This window comes from Felis catus, chromosome A1 (assembly GCF_018350175.1).
Source record: "Felis catus isolate Fca126 chromosome A1, F.catus_Fca126_mat1.0, whole genome shotgun sequence".
NCBI lineage: Eukaryota > Metazoa > Chordata > Mammalia > Carnivora > Felidae > Felis > Felis catus.
In genome coordinates this window covers 28,684,673-28,706,712 of record NC_058368.1, presented here as the reverse complement: position 1 = coordinate 28,706,712, position 22,040 = coordinate 28,684,673, and the positions used below count along the sequence as shown (strand labels likewise).

The following is a 22,040-nucleotide window of genomic DNA, read 5'->3' as shown; positions in this document are numbered from 1 at the left end:
TTTATTTTTGAGAGCGGGGGGAAGGGGCAGAGAGAGAGGGGAATAGATGATTTGAAACAGGCTCTGTGATGACAGCAGAAAGCCGATGAGGGGCTCAAACCCACGACCTGTGAGATCATGACTGAGCTAAAGCATGATGCTTAACTGTCTGAGCCACCCAGGTGCCCCACAAAATACTGTCATTTTTATTTTTATTTTGAAGTTTATTATATTTTTGAGAGACAGAGTGAGAGCAGAGGAAGGGCAGAGAGAAAGAGACAGAGAATCAATCCCAAGTAGGCTTCATGCTCTCAGCACAGAGCCCAACACAGGGCTCAAACTCACAAACTGTGAGATCATGACCTGAGCCAAAACCAAGTCATTGGCTTAACCAATTGAGCCCAAGGCACTCCAAAATACAGTCATTTTAAAAAATATTGGGTACATTTATAAGATTCGACTCATAAAATTATGTTCTCTGACCAAAATTAAATTAAATTAGAAATTAATAATAAAAAGATCTTTGGGAAAATCTCCAAATATTTAGAAACTAAACAGCACACTTGTAAATAGCGCATGGGTCAAAGAAGAAATCCAAAGGGAAATTGCCAAGCATTTTGAGCTGAACAAAGGTGAAACCACAATATATCAAAATTTATGGCATGCCACTAAAGCAGTACTTAGGGGAAATTTTATAGTACTAAATGCCTGTATTGAGAAAAAGGAAGGATTGGGGAGCCTGGGTGGCTCAGTCAGTTAAGCGTCTGACTTTCATGATCTCATGGTCCATGGGTTTGAGCCAGGCTCTGGGCTGACAGCTCTGAGCCTGGATCCTGCTCCAGAGTCTGTGTCTCCCCCTTTCTGCCCCTCCCTTACGTTCTGTCTCTCTCTATCAAAAATAAACATTAAAAAATACAGAAAAAGGAGGACTTCAAGTTAATGGTATCAGCTTCTGCCTTAAGATACTAGAAAAAGAAGAGCAAGTGAAACCCCAAGAAATGAAATTCTACTAATCAGAACTTAAATCAATGAAATAGAAAACAAAATAATTTTTAATTTTTTTTAAGGTTTTATTATCCATATTTGAAATAGAGGGAGATAGAGCGTGAGTAGGGGAGGGGCAGAGAGAGGGAGAGAAAGGGAGAGAGAGAGAGAGAGAGAGAGAGAAAGAGAGAGAAAGGGAGACACATAATCTGAAGCAAGCTCCAGGTTCTGAGTTGTCCACACAGAGCCTGATGCAGGGCTCGAACCATGGACCGTGGGATCATGACCTGAGCCAAAGTTGGACGCTTAACCGACTGAGCCACCCAGGTGCCCCAAAACAAAATAATTTTTTAAAAATCAGTGAAACTGAAAGAAAGTTCTTTGACAAAATCAATAAAATTGACCAATCAGGAAAGACTAATCAGGAAAGAGAGAAGATACAAATTTCCAAAATCAGGAATATGAGATTGGGGTTGACATGAAGTACAGATACTACAAATATTAAAAGGAGAATTAGTGAATATTGTGAAAAAGTTTATGCCAATACATTCCAAGACTTAGATGAAATGGACAAATTCCTTGAAAGACAAATTCCTTTAAAAATTCAGCTTTTTTTTAGCTAACATAAGAAAAGGTAACCCCAATAACCATATCTAACGAAGAAATTGAATTAGTGAATAACCTTCCCACAAAGAAAACCCCAAGCCAAGACTGCTTCAAGGTGAAGCCTACCAAACATTTAAGGAAATTGCCAATTTTATACAAACTCAGTCAGAAAACGGAAAGAAGTAAATACTTCCCAATTCATTCTATAAGACCATCATTGCCTGAATACCAAAATTTGACAAAGATATCACAAGGAAGGTATTATGGACTGGATGTTCGTGCTCCTCCAGAATTCCCATGTTTAAGTCCTGACTCCCAATATGATCAGTAGTATCAGGCGGGGCCTTTGGGAGGTGATTGGAAGCCCTCATAAATGGGATTAATACCCTTATAAGAAAAGACACAGAAGCTTTCTCTGTCTCTCCACGCTTTTGGCCATGTGTGGATACAAGAGGTCAGCAGTTCACAACCAAGGAGAGGGCCTTGCCAGAACCCTACCATACTGGTGCCCTGATTCCAGACTTCCAGCCTCCATAACTATGGGAAATAAATTTCAGGTTTTTTTTACAAGCCACCCAAACTATGATGCTTTGTTAGAGCCGCTGGATCTAAGATGAAAAGAAAGCTGCAGATCAATATCCTTCAGAAATACAGATGCAAAAATTCCAAACAAAATTTTCTTAAACTAAAACCAATAATATGTAAAACCAACAACACAATACAATCAAGTAGGATTTACTTCAGTAGTGCAAAGTTACCTTAACACTTAAAAATCAATCAAATATAATTCATCATATTAACAAACTAAAAAAGAAAAACCACATTATCATGTCCAAGAACACAGAAAAAACATGACAAAATAGAATATAGGTTTCTAATTAATCATCTCTAATCATCTCTAATCATCTCTAAGCAAAGCACAAATGGGAGAAAACTTAATCATCTTGATACACAATGAATATGAAACATCTATGCCTATCATACGTCAGAGTAAAAGGCTCAATGCTTTCTCCCAAGATGAGAAATAAGACAATAATATTCCTTCCTCTGACCACTTCTATTCAACATTTACTGGAGGTACCAACAAATACAGTAAGGCCAAAACAAAAACAAAAAACAAAAAAACCACACCTTCCAGATTAGAAAGAAGTAGCATTTCCTTTATTTATATATAACAGAATTGTTTATACGGAAACTGTGATGAAATCTACCAAAACAAGTTATAGAACAAGTGAGTTTAGCAAGGTGCCAAGATACAAGATCAATATACAAAATCAATTGTACTTCTACGTTGAAATTAAAAAACAATACCACTTACAATAACATTAAAAAATAAATACTTGAATGATGACTCTGACAAAATATATGCTAGACCTGTACACTGAAAACAACAAAACACTGCTGAAAGAAATTAAAGCAGATCCAAATAATGGAGAGATACACCTTTATGGATTGGAAAGCTCAATATTATTAAGATATCAAGTGTCTCCAAAATGACTAATGGATTCAATGCACTCCCAATCCCAACAGTTCTTTTTTTGTGGAAACTGACAAGCTGATTCTAAAATCATATAGATGCAGAGGACCTAGAATAGCCCAGATCTTTGTAAAAAAGCAAAGATGGAAGACGAACATTACCTGATCTGAAGACTTATTGTAACACCATATTAATCAAGATAGTGAGACTTTGGTGTCAAGACACACTAAGAGATCAATGGAACAGTTTAGAAACGGATTCACAATATATATGGACAACTGCAGTTTAGAAACGGATTCACAATATATATGGACAACTGATTTCGAACAAAGGTACAAAGGCAATTCAGTGGGACAATGAGAGTCTTTTAAGCAACCGGTGCTGAAACAATTAGATATCTATATGCAAAAAATGAACTTTGATCCATACTTATATAAAATGACCTTTGACCCATACCATATATAATAAATTAACTTAAAATAGATAATAGACCAAAATGTAAATTATGTATACAACTGTGAAGACATTTAGGGAAAAAAAAAAAGAAGAAAATCTTTATGATCTTTGGTTAGACAAAGATTTCTTAGGTATGATACCAAAACCCCAATACATAAAGGTAAAAACTGATAAACTGGACTTCACTAAAATTTAAAACACCTGCTCTTCAAAAGATACAATTAAAAAAAATTAAAAGACAAGTCACTGACTGAAAGAAAATACGTGTACATCTTATATCTGATAAATTTCTTTTACCCAGAATGTATGAAGAAATCTCAAATCTCAAAAGAACACAAACATCCTAATAAAAAAGTGGGCAGAAGATTTAAACAGACACTTCACCAAAGATATACAGATGGCAAGTAAGCACATAAATAAGTGTTAAACATCTGTAGTCACTAGGAAATGCAAATTAAAATCACTATGAGATACCATTACATACCTATCAGAATGGCTGAAATTAAAAAGACTGACCATACCAAGAGCTAGCAAGAATGTGGAAGAACTGGAACTCTCACACATCGCTGGAAGAAATAGAAAATGACACAACTACTTTGGAAAACAGAATGGTAGTTTCTTGAAAAGTTAAACATCTTCTGTGTGATACAGCCATTCTACTCCTAGGTATTTACACAAGAAAAAAAGAAGTACTATGGCCATATAAAGACTTATACATGAATGCTCAGTGCAGCTTTGTTTCAAGAGCTTCAAAATAATAACACTGATGTCCATCAACAGATGAATGAATGAACAAACTGCAATTATTTCCATACAATGAAATACTAAGCAGCAATAAAAAGTTATAAACTATTGACACACGCAACATGAATCTCAAAATAATGATGCGAAGTGATAGAAATTAGACAAAAATTGAGTATATATTACAGAATTCTATTTATATAAAATTCTAGGAAATCTGAATATATCTACAAAGCAGATGAGTCATTCCCAGAAAAAGGAGGAACCAGGGGATATTCTAAAGAGGCACAGGTACACTTTGGGGGGTGATGAATTTATTTGATCAATATTTTGACTACGGTGATGTCTCATGGTTACATACTTATGTCAAAACTTGTGAAACTGCACATTTAACTATGTGAAATTTATTGTATGTAAATTATACTAATATTATTTTTAAAAGACTAGAATAACACATTGAAATGTCAACAATGTTCTTATAAATGATTTCAGTTTTATCCTTTCGTTTCTCAGTATCCCAGGTTCTCTGTATTGATGATGTTTTATTTTTGTAATAGGAACAAAAAGTTATATTTCTTTTGAAAAACCACATTGCAAAGTAATAACAGCCAAACGGGAAGCAGAGAATAACTGTGATACACAGAATAAGTTGTAATATGATACATAACATATATTAGAATGTTTTGACTAATCAATAGATCACAATTTAACCCCAAAATTCAATTTGCAACTCAGCTTCTTATAAAGTTCTTATCCATAAGATACTGTTACACTGTGATAATTCACTGAAGACATCTTTGTTGGTCTTAGTGTAGCTAGTCATATTCATCACAAGACTTACAACAACCAAAAACATAAAATGAAACCAAAGGAATAACCTTTAGTTATAAACACATCTCAGAAGATCCAAGAATTTCTAGGTCCTGTCAAATGAGTCCAAGTTATTTAAGCATACAGCATGAACTTTTTATTTTTATGAGTCAGGTCACAGAAAAAGCAATTATAATAGATGTATTCCTTAATCAGGTTTCACTTTAAACATGAGGGTTTTATTAACTATTTTTAAAATTACAATCCAATATATGCTTACTATAACAAAGAAAAAAAATCCAAAAATGTAAAAAGAAAAATTATCTCTCTTGATCCCTATCATTCCTGGCCATACTCCTAACCCAATGCCCCCCCATAAAACTCAAACCTGGAGTATAGCCTTCCACACTGTTCTCTGTATACAGAAAGACATACAATACACCTGCAAAAGGTGTTTAAGTTGTTTAAAAAAAATAGTATCATACTTTATATACTACTCTGCAATCTATAATTTTTGCTTAATATGGTATAGACATCTCAAGGTCCACAGATATAAATATATTCTTTTTTAACAGCTGCAGAAGATTCCATAATATGGGTAAGCAATAATTTATTCAACCATTCTCTACTGATACACTCATTGCCTCTAGTTTTGGTCACTATCAATAACACCAAAATGCTGGAATATATATTATGTACAAATATCCTTTATATACTGATTTTTTTCTTTAATGAATACAACCTGAAAAAGAAACTGCTACATCCAAAGGTATATAATATTTTTAATTGTAATAGCTACCACAATATTACTTTCCAAAGAAGCCATATGAACTCAGACTTCTACCAACAACGAACGACAACACCGTTTCCCTGCAACCTTGTAGTTACTTGACATTATAATACTTTTGAATTTTGGCCCAGGTGATGCATAGAATTGACATCTTATTGCATAATTTACATCTCTCTAACTATTAAGCAGGGTTAGAACATATGTTCATATACTTATTGGTCCTTTGGATTTCCTCTCCTGTGCCATGCTTATTTAAATCCTTTGCCTATTTTCCACTGGATGATATGGTGTTTCTCATCAATTTGTAAGATATATTTGTCTATTGAGGGTATTAATCCTCTATCACATGTGTTAGATAGCCACTAAAATGTGAGTTTTAAGCCAGGGGTTTACTATTTGAATTCATTTTTTCATTCAAATAATGTCATAAGTGACGGTTAAAGTATTACCACATACACCTGAAGAAGACTATATATTACACAGTTCAAAAATTGTACATCTGCCATGAAAGTTGCAGAAAGCAACAACATTCATTAAACAGAAAATAAAAAGCAACAAAATGCATCAAGAAATGTTATCTTCAGTGTGGTGCCCAAGAGAAAGAAGATTAAAGAAAATTTAGGCACTGAATAAAGATTGCTGTAGAGAAGCTGGAGAAGACTTCAGGTCATATTACAGAGCTTGAAAAGTTGATGGGACACTCCCCTTTGAAGGCTCTATTTTATATAAAGAAATCTCAAATTAAATCCTTTTCTCCAAGTAAATTTTCATGTAATGAGTGGCAATTACTGTGCTATTGAAAATAGGGCAAATCTTAAGGACTGGAGGCTCTGCTCTCTAAGTTCTGTATAATAAGTTTCTGTTCTGTAAGGGAACCTTAGTTAACACCTTCCTGGAGGCCTTATGTGTAAGCTTTGTCAGTCATTCATTAAAACTGACAAGTGCCACAATGATTGTTCCACATTATCTACAGACACAAAAATGGCATAGATTCCCCATGCTATTCTGTCATTTACATGCTGATGAATTTCTCAAACCTCTTAAAATTATTTACAAATGTCCCCCCTCCCCCATAAAACCTTTCACACTGTTGACTTTATGCCAAAAACCATCATTTTAAGAGTACGATGTTGTACTTCTTGCAGAAAACCTTTGTGGGTGCTAATTGCTTGCATAAAAGTTCAGTGTGTCCAGTAAACCTTAAATGACCTCACATATAATTGGTCCGCTGACTGCAGCAAGAAGATTATGTAAGGAAGCAGAAATACAACTCTGAAGATGACTTTGAAGGCATCTATTGAAAACCTGCCGCCCTGGAGCGTCACCTCTTAAGGCAAACACTAAAAGAAATACCGGCTTGACTCAATATAGTTTAACTTCAAGAACAAAAACATGAAGGAACCCCTTTTCAACAGCTGACAATTTCATCTAAGCCTTGAGATTCACTTTTCAGACAAAAAAAGCAAAAATCTTCAATTATCCACTTCAGCACTTGCAGGGAAGAGACTAGAGACTAAGACGATAAGTGGGAGTTATAATGGTCAAGGCAGGAGGTGACAAGACCTAGATAATAAAACAACTGAAGAACAGTACAACTCCTTTGTCTGCTTTGTGCCAGGCACTGGACTGGGCTAGATGCTGCAGCTAGAAAGACACCCTGCTGTGCCCAACACTGTGAAGACAGAAATAGTTCAATGAGAAGCAGACAACAGACTACAAAATATATTTGTCAGCTCAATCAGATGGCCAAGGAATTAAGAAATTTTGCTTTCGTAAGTAATGCTGTTTTCACGTAGTTTTAAACCGAATTTTAAGGGCGCCTGGGTGGCTCAGTTGGTTGAGGGTCTGACTTCGGCTCAGGTCATGATCTCCGGGTTCCTGAGTTCGACCCCCACATCGGGCTCACTGCTATCAGCACAGAGCCTGCTCGGATCTTCCGTCCCCCTCTTTCTCTACCCCTTCCCCACTCACGCTCTCTCAAAAATAAATAAACATTTTAAATAAATACATAAATTGACTTTTAGATTTCCACTTAAGAATATTCTCAGTCTATTGCATCTCTGCCAGCTAACAGGATTTCTACTACTTCTATCAAATAGATGTTATATATGAATATCAGGGTTCGTGGTCCAACATTGTGATTTTTATTTCTTCACTACTAAAAGACAACAGTTGATTTTCAGTGCTCTGAATAACTCTGAAAAAGAAATAAAATATGACTGCCATGTCTCAGCGATTTCAATTTTTTCAATATTTTTCACACTCTTAAATTCCAAAAGAATTATCTAACATACCATTCTTCTTTTCATTACAGGACTTATTCTAAAGAAAAGTAGCCAGAGATACTGTGCCAAACTATAAAAGGAAAACCAAACGGAAGTCAGGGAATCTGGGCTTTGCTACTAATTAATTAATTAGTCTTCCGACCTCTTTCTTGTGGTCCTATTTTCCTGGTTATGAAATGAGTTTTAGAGAGGATAATAATTGCTAAAGTTCCTTTCCTTAACAAAATATTGAATACCCAAACACGAAGAGCTGAAATGAAGCATAAATATGGATAGGAAAGTAAGAGGGTATCAAACTTCAACAAAACACTGTTTTGAAAATATTTTAAAATATTATTTACTTATTTACTTATTGATTTTTATTTAAATCCAAGTTCGTTAACATATAGTGTAATATTGATTTCAGGTATAGAACTTAGTGATTCATCACTTACAGATAACACCCAGTGCTCATCACAAGTACCCTCCTTAATGCCCATCACCCATTTAGCCCCCCCCCACCTCCCCTCCAGCAATCCTCAGTTTGTTCTCTGTATTTAAGAGGAACTTATGGTTTCCTCCCTTTCTGTTTTCACTTATTTTTCCTTCCCTTCCCCTATGTTCATCTGTTTTGTCAAAATATTTTAAAATATTTTTTTGAAGTTTATTTATTTATTTTGAGAAAGAGAGAGAGAGAGAGAGAGAGAGAGAGAGAGAGAGAGAGAGAGAAGGGGAGGGGCAGAGACAGAAGGAGAGAGAGAGGATCCCAAGCAAGTTCTGCACTATCAGCATGGAGCCTGATACAGGGCGTAAACTCACAAGCCGCAAGTTCATGACCTGAACCAAAATCAAGAGTAAGATGCTTCACTGAGTCACCCAGGTGCCCCAAAATATTTTAAAAAGTAACTCCAAAAGAGGGGCACCTGGGTGGCTCAGTCGGTTAAGCGACCGACTTTGGCTTGGGTCATGATCTCACACTTTGTGGATTCGAGCCCCGCGTCGGGCTCTGTGCTGACAGCTCAGAGCCTGGAGCCTGCTTCCAATTCTGTGTCTCCCTCTCTCTGCACCTGCCCTGCTTGTGCTCTGTCTCTCTCTGACTCTCAAAAAATAAATGTTAAAAAAATATATAAATAAAAATAAAAAGTAACTCCAAAAGAGGTAAAAAAAAAACCTATCAACGTTCTCTCATAGCCAAAAACCCATAATCTCTAATCAGTCATGTAATAGCAAGAGTGAAGTCAAAGAATTATAAGTTTCCCATCTTGGAAATAGTCTGAGAGAGGGAGAAATATTTCAAAGAATATGATATTTGAACCTAATATAGTAAGTAGATGCACAAAAACATGTTTCATTAATAAATAAATATATCTAACCTAATAAATATGTAGCAACATGTAATGCTTACGTGGGTATGTAAGATTTGGGTTGACTTATTAGCTCAGCCATTTTTCCCACTTCAAGTTAAACAAACTCCAAATAGTCTTTTCCTTATATATGGGTACCGTTGCTCATACAAAAGACTAGTAGAGACAATGTTAGTATTTCCTAGTGGGTAAAACATGCTACCATCATTTTGAAATACAAACAATAATATATCTAAGGATACTTTTATTATGAATATGGTGGGAACAATGATGAATGGATAGCAAGCACAGAAAATGAAAGTTGGAGCCTACACACCATCCAACAGTTTTCAATATAAATTCTCTTCTGATAAATTTCAAAGGGAAAGCTACTAATAACTAAACACAAAAGAAATGAAAAATTTTGACACATAAGAGATGTATGAAAACAGCAATAAAAATCATAAGTATATAAAGCCAGAAAATGTTGAGGGTTTTTCTTTGTTTGCTTTTCTGGGGTTTTTGGTGGCAATTTATAGTTTTGCTATATTTAAAAACAGATATCGTTTATACTTGGAACTTGATTTGAGTCAGCCACTGCTGTATTGCCCCCCAGTCATTTGCAAAACATGAAACTACATGCATTCAAAGCATATAAGTCTTAAAATTGATATTATTACTAAGATCCCTTGAATCCTTAAAGCTAGTATAGTCTTATTATACATTCTCTTACTTAATAAGAAGATCCCCCAAATAACTTAGCATTTGGGCTTCAATAAAATATTTCAGCAGACCCCCAAGAGGAGGGAGACTATGGCATCTTAGTTTAAGTTAAAAGAAGAGAAGGATAGTGCTATCCCCTGCTGAGAGCTGTCAGGCAATGACGATGCTTCCTGTCTAGGTGAGACTTGAAAGGCCAACATTCTTTCCACACTGTAAACACATGAAGTGTTTGCCTTTAAAAGAATATTGAAGCTTTTTTGAAGAGCCTACCATCACCATGTGTGATTCTGGAAACGACCTAAGTAGGAGCAAATTCAAAATCAAATCTAGAGAAGATGCATTCCAGATTCATTTTTTTAAGGGTAAGACTATAAATGACGATGAAAATATTTTTAGCATATCTCTTAAGCAGAATCATAGCAGCCTTTAGTAATAACCATACACAACTGTGTTACAGACATGGGATAATGGGGAAATGAGAAGGAACACAATCAGAAGACTGAGGAAATGGTTGTGTCAGGGACTCATATAGTTATTGAGCACCATGTGCCAGGCACGATGCCATGCATGTCACATAAGCTATTTCATTCAATCCTTACAGTATATCCATAAGGTTGAAATGATCGTTCCCATAATGTCAAGGAAATCTGGAGCAGTTAAATGACTACAGAAATTCACACATCTAAAAAAAAAAAAACAACATAAAGAAAGAAAAGAAAAAGAAGGAAAGAAATTCTTATCTAGGAAACAGTACAGACAAAATTTTAAACCTAATCCTCCCCCTCTCAAATAGATGTTTCCATATAGAACCCAAACTATGTATCAGTCTTCCTATCATCTATCAAGAGTGGATGTTATTCCTCACTTTAAAAGTTAATTATAAAAGTTAGCTACATTCATAATAAGATAAGATCCAGGAATCAGGGGGAAAAAATGAGTGTTTTCTTCAATTATCACATACCAGTATCATGTAAGGTGTTTTAAATCTATTTTGTTAATTTTTCTCTGGGTAAACATAACAACTTGTTCAAGATTTAAGTCCCTAGTCCTACCCCCAGAAAACCTACCAAGTATAATAATATGATTAGGTATAATCATTAAATAATAAATATTAAAAATAAATGTTCCTGACTACCACTTCTAGTTAGGATGAAGAGAATTGCAACAGAATTTTACTTTCAACCTAACAACCAGAACAAGGAGTTGATCTGTAAAACTCACAGTTTCTTTTTTTTTTTTTAATATTTTTTTATGTGTATTTAGTTTTGAGAGAGACTGCATGCAAGAGAGGCATGGGGGGGGGGGGTGGGCAGAGGACCCGAGGAAGATGCTGTGCTGACAGCAGAGAGCATGAATCAGGGCTTGAACTCATGAACAACGAGATCACAACCTGAGCCAAAGTTGGATGCTTAACCGACAGAGCCACCCTGGGGGCCCCCCAAATCACAGTTTCTTAAAACCCATCGTACAGCTAAGAATACAAAGAAACCTGAATGAACCAAATTCTAGAAAGTAATGAGTACTTTCAAGAAGAGAAGAGACCCAGAGCTAATTTTCCCCCTAGTAGACTGGCAGGAGAAGGAAGAATCTGCCATAGGTGTATCAGGATAAGCAAGCTGAACTTTAAAACTGAATTTTAATTTTTTTTTCAACGTTTATTTATTTTTGGGACAGAGAGAGACAGAGCATGAACGGGGGAGGGGCAGAGAGAGAGGGAGACACAGAATCGGAAACAGGCTCCAGGCTCTGAGCCATCAGCCCAGAGCCCGACGCGGGGCTCGAACTCACGGACCGCGAGATCGTGACCTGGCTGAAGTTGGACGCTTAACCGACTGCGCCACCCAGGTGCCCCAAAACTGAATTTTAAAACTTACAATGGCTTCACACGAGCTGACACGATGAACTAGTCTCCTGAGAAGCCTTAGCCACAGAGAGAGTCTACACCTACCCATCAACTCTTTCCCATTGGCCCTTACTGAGTACACAGGCGTGCACACTAAAAACCAGGGGCAGGGCAAGAACTGAGAGGATTCTTCCTGAAGCATGCTGGACCTTTTCTTAGTGCAAGGCAACAACCCATTGAAGGCTGGGAGTGGGAGCAACAGAAATCCCTCCAAGGCACTTCATGGCCTTATACGGTATTAGGGAGCAGTCACACTCAAGGCATTAGGGCAGAAGAGCTGAGATAAATCCTGTTGGGGCACTCCTGGCCTTCACTGACATGTCCTCTGGAGGCTGGAGGCAGGGCAACAGGATAAAGGAGATCTGGGTTGGAGAAAGCAGAATACAGGACTAAATGACTAAACTCCCCAGCAATCCAAAGATGCAGCTATAAAGCTAAGAGAGATTAGCCATGGCTGGTAGAGCTGGAGATTCAGCTATAAACCATAAAGAAAGCTCTGGAATCTCACCAGAATTCACATCCTGAACATTGCTATAAAGAAAGTCCTGATGTCTTTCTCAAAACCTTTAAAGGTAGAGATAAATGGAATGCAACTAAGCTAAAACAAAGGCCAGTCCCAAGTCAAGCACATATTAGGCCAACTCACCTCACACTCCCTCCTCCCATGCTCCCACCCCCCACCTCCACCACACCTCCAACTCCCTACATGGGGCTTAGCAGATGAAGAGACATGCCCTTTTCTGGGGTAAATATCACTTACTTCAATCTCTACTGTTCCTTTATACACAATATCTGGCATACAATAAAATATTATGAGACAGAGAAGAAAATGTGATCCGTGGTCAAAAATCAATAAAAACAGTTCTAAAAATAGTCTAGGTGCTAGAATTATTAGACCCTAAAAAATATGTTAAAATACTTGTGGAAAAGGAGGAAAACATGAGTGTATTCCAGCATAAGAGATGGAAAATATAAAGATAAGTTAAATGGACATAGAAATGAAAAATGTATTAACAGAAATGAATGAATCATCAAAAGGGACTAACACAAGATCATACAAAGCTGAAAAGAAAATCAATTAACTTAATTATGGCCAAGAATTTTCCAAAATTGATTAAAGTTATTAACCCAGAGATTCAAGGAGCTCAGAAAAACACAAAGAAGTTAAATTCAAAGAACACCACAGCTAAGTACATCAAAGCCAAATTTTTGGTTAAGAAAATTTAAACGCAGATAGAGAAAAAGGACAAATTGCAAATAGGAGCCCAACAAAAATGACAGCTGGTGTTTTGTTGGAAACAACAGAAACCAGAAGATATAAAAAACAAAACAAAACAAAAACCTGGCATTCTGTATCCAGCAAAAAAAAAAAAAAAAAAAAAAAAAAAATCCTTTGAAAATGAAAGTAAAATAAATACATTTTAAGATAGACTATAGAGATACAGGGCACCTGGCTGGCTCAGTCAGTAGAGCAGAGTAGACTCTTGATCTCAGGTCATGAGTTTTTGAGCCCCATGTTGGGTATGGAGCTTACACTAAAAAAAAAAAAAAAAAAAAAACAAAAAAAAACATAAAAATAAAAAAAAAAGATAGACAACAGAGGAGAGAATTCATATCACAAATCTACTAAAAGAAGTGGTAAAGAAACTCTTCTGGCTGAAGGGAAATGCCTTCAGAGAGATGCCTGAATCTGCAAAACGAAATGAAAAGAAGCATAAAGCATCAAAATATGAATAAATATTAAAAACTTTAAAAACCATCTCCATTTTACATATATATATTCAATTTCTTTAAAATTCCATTGATTGCCTAAAGTAAAAAAATAATATCATAGTGTTTTAGCATATTTAATTTTAACGAAATTAAAATATATGAAAATGAGACTACCAAAGGTGTGAGAAGTAAATGAAAGCACAGTGTTGAAAAGTTATCACATTGTTCCTGAAATAGATGTATTATTTGAAAGTAGACTATGGTAAGTTGTAGATGCATATTATAATCTCTAGAGCATCTCTGTTCAATAGAGTATCCACTAGTCACATGTTGCTATTTAAATTTGAGTTTAAATTAACTAAAATGAAATAAAATCTAAAATTATTTTCCTTGATTGCACTGATCACATTTTGAATGGTTAACCACATGTAGCTAGTGCCTGCTATATTGGACAGCACAAATATAAAGCATATCCATCACTACAGAAAATTCTACTGGACAGAGCTACTCTAGAAAAAGAGGCATAATGAGATAGCCTATGAAAGAGACAAAATGGATATATTATCCCTAAAAAGAAGACAAGAAAAGATGTATCACAAACAGGACAAAGAGCAAAAAAACATCAAGATGGTAGACTTAAACACATCTAAATCAATAATTATATTAAATGTAAATGGGCTGAACATTCCAATTCAAAGAAAGAGCTTGTCAGAATGGATGAATAAGCTGTTCAAAAGACACACTTGAAATATAAAGGCACAACTAGCTGAAAGTAAAAGAGTGAAAAAGAACATACCATACAAACAGCACAAGAAGGATGGTATGGTTCACATTATTATCAGACAAAATAAACTTTAAGAAAAACAGTGTTACCAGAAAAAGACAGCATTGCATAATAAAAAGGACCATTCATAAAGAAGACGTAACAATTATAAATATGTACATACCTATTATAGAGGTTTAAAATATACAAAATACAAATGAGTAGGATAAAGGGGAAAACAGACAAATCTACAATCATAACAGACAGTTTAACACCACTTTATTGACTGAAGAGGTAGATAAAATCAATAAAAACATAAAGGACTTGAACAATATTGTCAACATTGACCAAATCTGTATTTATAGACTACAACAGCCAATATCAGCAGAACATCAATTCTTTTCAAAGTTTACATGAAATGCTCACTTAAAGAGGCCATATGCTGATCATAAGTCTCAATAATTTCAATTTCAAAGAACTGAGAATATTCTCTGACCATAATAGTATTAAATTAGAAATCAATAACTGTAAGGTAAAGAAAAACAAACCAAATACTGAAAATGAAGCAAACACACTTCTAAATAACTCTAACCAAAGAAAAAATTTGTGATTTTTTAGTAATATCTTGAGAGAAATAATAATGAAACCTTAACATATCAACTTTTATGAGGTAGAGCAAAAGCACTATTTTGATGGAAAATTATAGCTTTGGAGATCTAACTTAGGGGAAAAAAGGGGGGGCGGGAATCTGACCCTCTATCTTAAATAGTTGGACAAAGAATAGGAACCAAAGTAAATAAAAGTAAGGAAGTATTAAAGAGTGGAAATCAGTGAAATAACAAATGGACAAACAACAGAGAAAAATCAACAAAAAGCTATTTTTTTGAAAGTTATTATCACTGATAAACTCCTTAGGGTGATTAAAGAGAAAGAAAAAAAAACCCTCATTTCCAATATTAGGAATAAAAAAGGGAATAGCAATGCAGATTCTACAGATATTTAAAGAATAAAGGCTACATTATGAAAAAATTGCCAATAAATTTTAAAACTGAGATGAAATGGACCTATCCCTTTCAAATAAAACAGAGCTCTAAAGTTCTTATGAAAAAAAAACAACAGACTTATCTTCACAACTTTGAAGTAGACAAAGATTTCTAAGACATAATAAGCATTAACCACAATAAAAGATAAACTGTATGTAATCAAAACTTCTGCCAACTAAATGATACCACTGAGAAAACGATTAGGCAAGGCAGAGACCGAAAACAAGTATTCATAATATGTAAGCATGACAAAGGACTTGTGTCTAGAGTATATAAATGTTACAAATCAACAATAAGAAGGTGAACTCAGTTTCTTTCAATAGGCAAAATATTTTAAGATAGTTCATGAAAGATATGCAAATAACCATTAATTACAGGAAAATATCTTGAACACCATTACTCATCAGCGACATGCAAATTACAACCACAGTGAGAGGACATGCACTCCTGGAATAGCAGAGTAAGGACCTCTGAAAATCCACTCCTCTAAAAAACCAACGGCAACACTGCAAAAAGCTGTCAAAATCAATTTTTTTTTAGAACTCTAGAAATTAACAAGACTTCTAACAATCTGGCGATCATTTATCCAAGAAAAACAGGTGACCCTTAGTATGAACAGTAAGTTCTGTGGTATTTTAACTTGCCCTTTCCCCATCTCTCTCGTAGGCTCTCTGGAAACCTTGAAAAACAACTGCCTACAATGCTGGCGAAAACGAGCAGCCTGGCAACCACTGGAGGGGACAGAACAGGGTTGCAGCTTCCTAGGAGCCCCACCCCCAGAAAACTATCCCTACTTGACTTATCTAACAGCTTGCCGAAAAGCTCCCATTTGTTAGAACTTGACTTCATGTGACCCACTTGGAGCTCCCAGTGTGCAAATAACAACAAAAAATCAACAACTGTTTAACATCATAGTTGGAGGCACCAAAACTAGTTGGTGCTAACAAGAGGATGACCAAACAAACAAACAAACAAAAAACTTAAAAGGAAAAACTGGGAGTAAGATGTCCAAGGCATACAGTGTACAACTAGGAATCTAGAAGGCCATGCACATGTCTGGGAAAGTTCTGAGAAGGGCCTAATCGCTCACCTTCAGCTGACATTGAAGATTTGCACAAGCCGGAAGACACAAGCAAACTTGTAAGCTGCCTGTGAAGCCCTGAAATCATGTCCAACATACACACAAGAGACCCTGGTCAAAGGCTAAGAGAACTGATTTCTTTGAGGCATTTAAGAAATCTCTCTTCCATCACTGGCTGGCCATTAAGCTAACTGAGTAAAAACTTCAATGGCTACATATGGCAAAGAATACAGACTTCAAAAAAATAGTCTACAAAAGTCATTAAACAAACAGGAGCAAAACCAAAGCCTAGGGAAGGCGGCATCTGATTTCCAGTCGTCCAATTATACTAGTTAACAGCTCTAGTTTTCAAAAGAAATATGATAAGAAACACAAAGAAACAGGAAAGTATAGCATATACAGAGGAAAAAAGCAGTCAAAAAAAAAAATCTTTGAGGAAGCCAGATACTGAATTTAGTAGACAAACACTTTAAATTAGCTATGACAAACATGTTCAAAGAACAAAAAGAAATCACGTCTAAAAATTTAAAGTATGACAATATCTCACTAGAAAATATCAATAAATACAAATTATAAAAAATTCAAAGAGAAATTCTGAAGTTAAAAACTATAATAAGTGAAATGAAAAATAATCACCAAAGAGGCTCAACAACAGATGTAAGCAGGCGGAATAATCAGCAAACTTGAGTAAGTCAATTGAGATTATCCAGCCCAAGAAACAGAAAGAAAAAAGGATAAAGAAAAATTAACAGACCCTCAGAAAGCTATAGTACACCTTCGAGTATATTAACACACACATCATGTGAGTCCCAGAAAGACAGAGAGGAGGGAAGAAATAATAATGAAGAATGATTACAAAGAACTCCCCCAAATTAATGGAAAACATTAATATGCATATCCAAGAAGCTCAACAAACTCCAAATAGGGCAAACTCAAAGAGACCACACTTAGACACATCATAGTCAAACCATCAAAAGACAAAGATAAATGGACTGTATGAGAGCACAGAGAAGTGGCTCATCATCAGAAGGGATTCTTGGTAAAATCAATAACTGATTTCTCATCAGAAACTATGGAGGCCTGGGGCACTTGGATGGCTCAGTCGGTTCAGCATCCAACTTCAGCTCAGGTCATGATCTCACAGTTGGTGAGTTCAAGCCTTGCGTCGGGCTCTGTGCTGACAGCTCAGAGCCTGGAGCCTGCTTCAGATTCTGTGTCCCCCTCTCTCTCCGCCCCACCCCTGGTTGCGCTCTGTCTCTGTCTTTGAAAAATGAATAAACATAAAAAAAAATTTTTTTTAAGTAAATAAAAAAAGAAACTATGGAGGCCAGAGGCAGTAGGATGACATATTGAACATGCTGGGGGGAAAAAAAACTGTCAATCAAGAATTCATCAAACAACAAAGGTAAAATTAATAAATTTCCAGATAACCAAAACTGAGAGAATTTATCACTAGCAGCTCTACCCTACAAGCAATACTAAAGTGAGTCCCTCCTTCAAGCTGAAATGAAACTACACTAGATGGTAACTCAAATGCACACAAAGAAACAAAGAATACTAGTAAATATGTAAATATAAAGACAGTATGAACATATTTTTATTTGTAATTCCTTTCTTAAGAGACAAATTCATGTAGTGATAATTATAAAATTGTGATGATAGATTTTAATGTATAAATATATATTTTGGGGGTGCCTGGGTGGCTCAGTCGGTTAAGCGTCCGACTTCAGCTCAGGTCATGATCTCGCAGTTTGTGAGTTCGAGCCCCATATGGGGCTCTGCAGTGAAAGCTCAGAGCCTGGAGCCTGCTTCAGATTCTGCGTCTCCCTCTCTCTCTGCCCCTCCCCCATTCTCTCTCTCTCTCTCTCTCTCTCTTTCTCTCTCTCTCAAAAATAAACATTAAAAAAAATTTTAAAGACCTATTTTGTATGATAACAGCAAAAAGGAAGTAGAAGGGAAAAGAGCTACATTAGAAAAAGTTTTTGCACACAACTGAAATTAAGTTATTAATAGGAACAAGTTTGTTTTAAGCTAAATTGGTAATTGTGGTCCCTGGAGTGACCACTGAGAAAATAACTCAAAAAAAGAAAAAATGCAGTAAAAGAAAAGTGAGGCAAAGAGGAGAGGACAGTCTGCAGAGCCATTCAGGAGGCAGAGTCATTGGAAACTTATGTCAGATGAAAGTGAGACATTCTCCCTCAAGGAGCACATAGTCTAGTGGAAGAATCTGAAAAGTGAACCAAAAAAAAAAAATAGCCGTTTTGTGTCCAATGACTGGAACATAAAATAAGGAAGGGGAGTCATAGGAGACGAGGCTGGGACTAGATCATGAAAGGTAAGGAATGATCTTTGTTCCTAAAGCATTAGGATTCATTTAAGGAATTGTGAGAAAAGAAGCGGCATGATTTTGAGCAAAAAATTGCCTGTGAGGCATTAGGGAGACGCACATCAAAACAACAAGATACCACTTCCCATAATAAAAACAGGTAATAATAAATGCTGGTGAAGATGCGGAGAAACTGGAACCCCCGGACACTGCAGGTGTGAACGTAAAATGGGGCAGCCTCTGTGGAGGGCAGTTTGATAATTCCTCAAAATGTTAAACAGAGGGCTACCATCTGACCTAGCAATTCCATTCCTAAATATATACCCAAGAAAACTGAAAACCCGTATCTGTCAAAAAACGTATATGAATGTCCATAACGGTATTATTCATAGCAACCTAAAAGTAGAGAAAAACCAAATGTCTGTCAACCAATGACTGGATAAACAAAATGTGGTATAGCCACACAATGGAATATTATTTAGCCATAAAAGGAATCGGGTACTGATACAGGCCACAATGTGGATGAACCTTGAAAACAATGTAAGTGAAGAAAGCCAGACACAGGCCACATATTGTATGATCTCATTTATATGAAATGTTCAGAGTAGGCAAATCTATAGATACAGAAAATATAGTAGCGGTTACTGAAGGATGGGGGGGTGTGGGGTGTATGAAGTTGTTGGAGAAGGAAACAAGGAGTTAATGGTACGAGGTTTCTCTTTGGTGTGATGAAAATGTTCAAAAGTTAAAGAGTGGCATGGTTGCACAACTCTGTGAATACATTAAAAACCACTGAGTTGTGGGGCGCCTGGGTGGCTCAGTCGGTTGGGCGGCCGACTTCGGCTCAGGTCATGATCTTGCAGTCCGTGAGTTCGAGCCCCGCGTCGGGCTCTGTGCTGACAGCTCGGAGCCTGGAGCCTGTTTCGGATTCTGTGTCTCCCTCTCTCTGACCCTCCCCTGTTCATGCTCTGTCTCTCCCTGTCTCAAAAATAAATAAATGTTAAAAAAAAAAAAACCCACTGAGTTGTACATTTTAAGAAGTTTTTAAAAAATGTAAATTTTATGGTATATTAACTGTATCTCAGTAAAGCTGTTACAAAACAAAAACCATGACTAGTTATTATTTCACACCTAGTATAATGAGTAAAATCAAAAAGATTAGAAATACTAATGTCGGCAAGGATACAGAACATCACTGTCGGTCAAAGACTAAAACAGCACAAGTACCTTGGAGAACAGTTTGGCAGTATCTCATGAAGCGAAACAGCCATCCACCCAATGACACATCCACCCAACTCCTCATTATTTATTCAAGAGAAGTGAAAAGTCATGACTACAGGACTTGTACAGGAATGTTCATAGAACCTTATTTGCAACAATCTAAAAATGGAAACCCCCAAATGCCTATCGACAGAACAGATAAATTATGCTGTTATTTATACAACGGGACACTACTCAGCAATTAAGAACAAACTGATCAGTACAGGACCATGGATGGTCCTGTAAAATCATTACCTTGATGGAAAGAAGCCAAATACACACACAGGAAAACTATACTATATGATTCTATTTACATAAAGCTAAAGAGCAGGCAAAACTAATCCATCATGGTAGGAAAAAAGACCATTGGCTTCCGGGGCAGATCAGAGGGGAAGGGGCACAAAAGAATATTCAGAGGTAATGCAAGTAATCTTGGTGGTTATACAAGTTTATAAAATTGCCAAAACTAACCAAAATGAATACTTAAGATCTGTGCATTTTATTATATGTAAATTTGATCCCAATTGAAAAAAAAGAAAGAAAAGTATGTGAAAAATAAATGTTTTACTGAAATATTCAGGGGTGAAGTGATAGGATGTCTGTCTGGGATAAGTTTTAAATACCCCAGAACAAAGACTAGAGGAGTCAGTTAAAAGAAGACTGGCATACACTGATAAACGTTAAAACTGAATGATAAGTACATCACGTTTATACTCTTCTCTCCAGTTTTGGATATCTTTGAAAATTCCCATAATGAAAAGTTAAAAGGCATTCACTCATAAATAAATGAGTATTTCTTACTGTAATTCTGTGGCACAAGTTCTGGGCTCTTAGGAGTTTTCAACTTGTAGGATACATCTCCAATATTAACTGTATCACCTAAAAAGAGAAAAAGGAAACACACCTTTACAAGAGACAATAAAACAACACACCATGCCTTTCCCAACAACGAATGCCCTGAGGACTTTATAGAAATGCACATGTCTGCCTATGTTAGGCCCCATCGACACACCTATGTCAGCCACTATGCTCTAAAACTTGTATCCAAAGTATAAGTTATATAATGGAGAAGTGAAGCACTGGGGAAATTCAGATTTTAAATGCTACATTAGCAAAAAAAGGTGAGGTACTACAGAATTTATCAATTTATTATTTTCTCACTAATAGCAACACTAATAAAGTCAACAATACAGAAGAATGCATTTTAAGATCATCCAAAGCATCCAAAAGGTGGCATCTTTAATACAAATTACAAACTTATTACATCTTTATAGGTTCCTATTTTTTCTATAAACATGTTCCCCAGCAACATAATCCAAAAATTCAATATTTCTAGGAAAGCCCCAGCCTATATGCCAAGAATTTCTACATGAAACCAGCACAAAACAGGCAAAAGTTCTCAGTAGATTCTACATGGTTCTAATTTTAAGTAGCATTAATTTGTGGCTGTGGCTGATCTTCTAAAGTGCAGGACTAAACCAAACAATCTCTGCTTTGCTCTCTCCAACAGCAAAATAGACATACTGATCTCATCTGCACCTGGTACTTCCTTTGTAAAGGGCTCAATGATACTTAGGAAAAGTAGCTGTGCAAAACACAAATTCCAACATTGCCAGTTGTGAGCTAGTTAGGTGTCCCAGAGACTAAGGCCTTAAATCATCGTAATAACAAAAACTGCCAACATTTGTTAAATGATTACTATCTGCTAAATACTTTATACATTCCCAGAATAACCATATGAGACAGAGGCTTTACAAATGAGGAAATCAGCAACTCTG

At 36.0% G+C, this 22,040-nt stretch overlaps 1 protein-coding gene across 4 annotated transcripts in view; it reads right to left on the bottom strand.

Annotated features, from left to right (window-relative positions):
- Nucleotides 1-22,040, bottom strand: part of VWA8 (von Willebrand factor A domain containing 8) — a 368,120-nt gene that overhangs the window by 327,370 nt on the left and 18,710 nt on the right. For all 4 annotated transcript variants that reach the window (XM_045053513.1, XM_045053514.1, XM_045053516.1 and 1 more), the window contains exon 2: nt 21,064-21,141. In XM_045053513.1, coding sequence (XP_044909448.1) covers nt 21,064-21,141 — 78 coding nt within the window. The remainder of the gene's footprint in view (nt 1-21,063; nt 21,142-22,040) is intronic.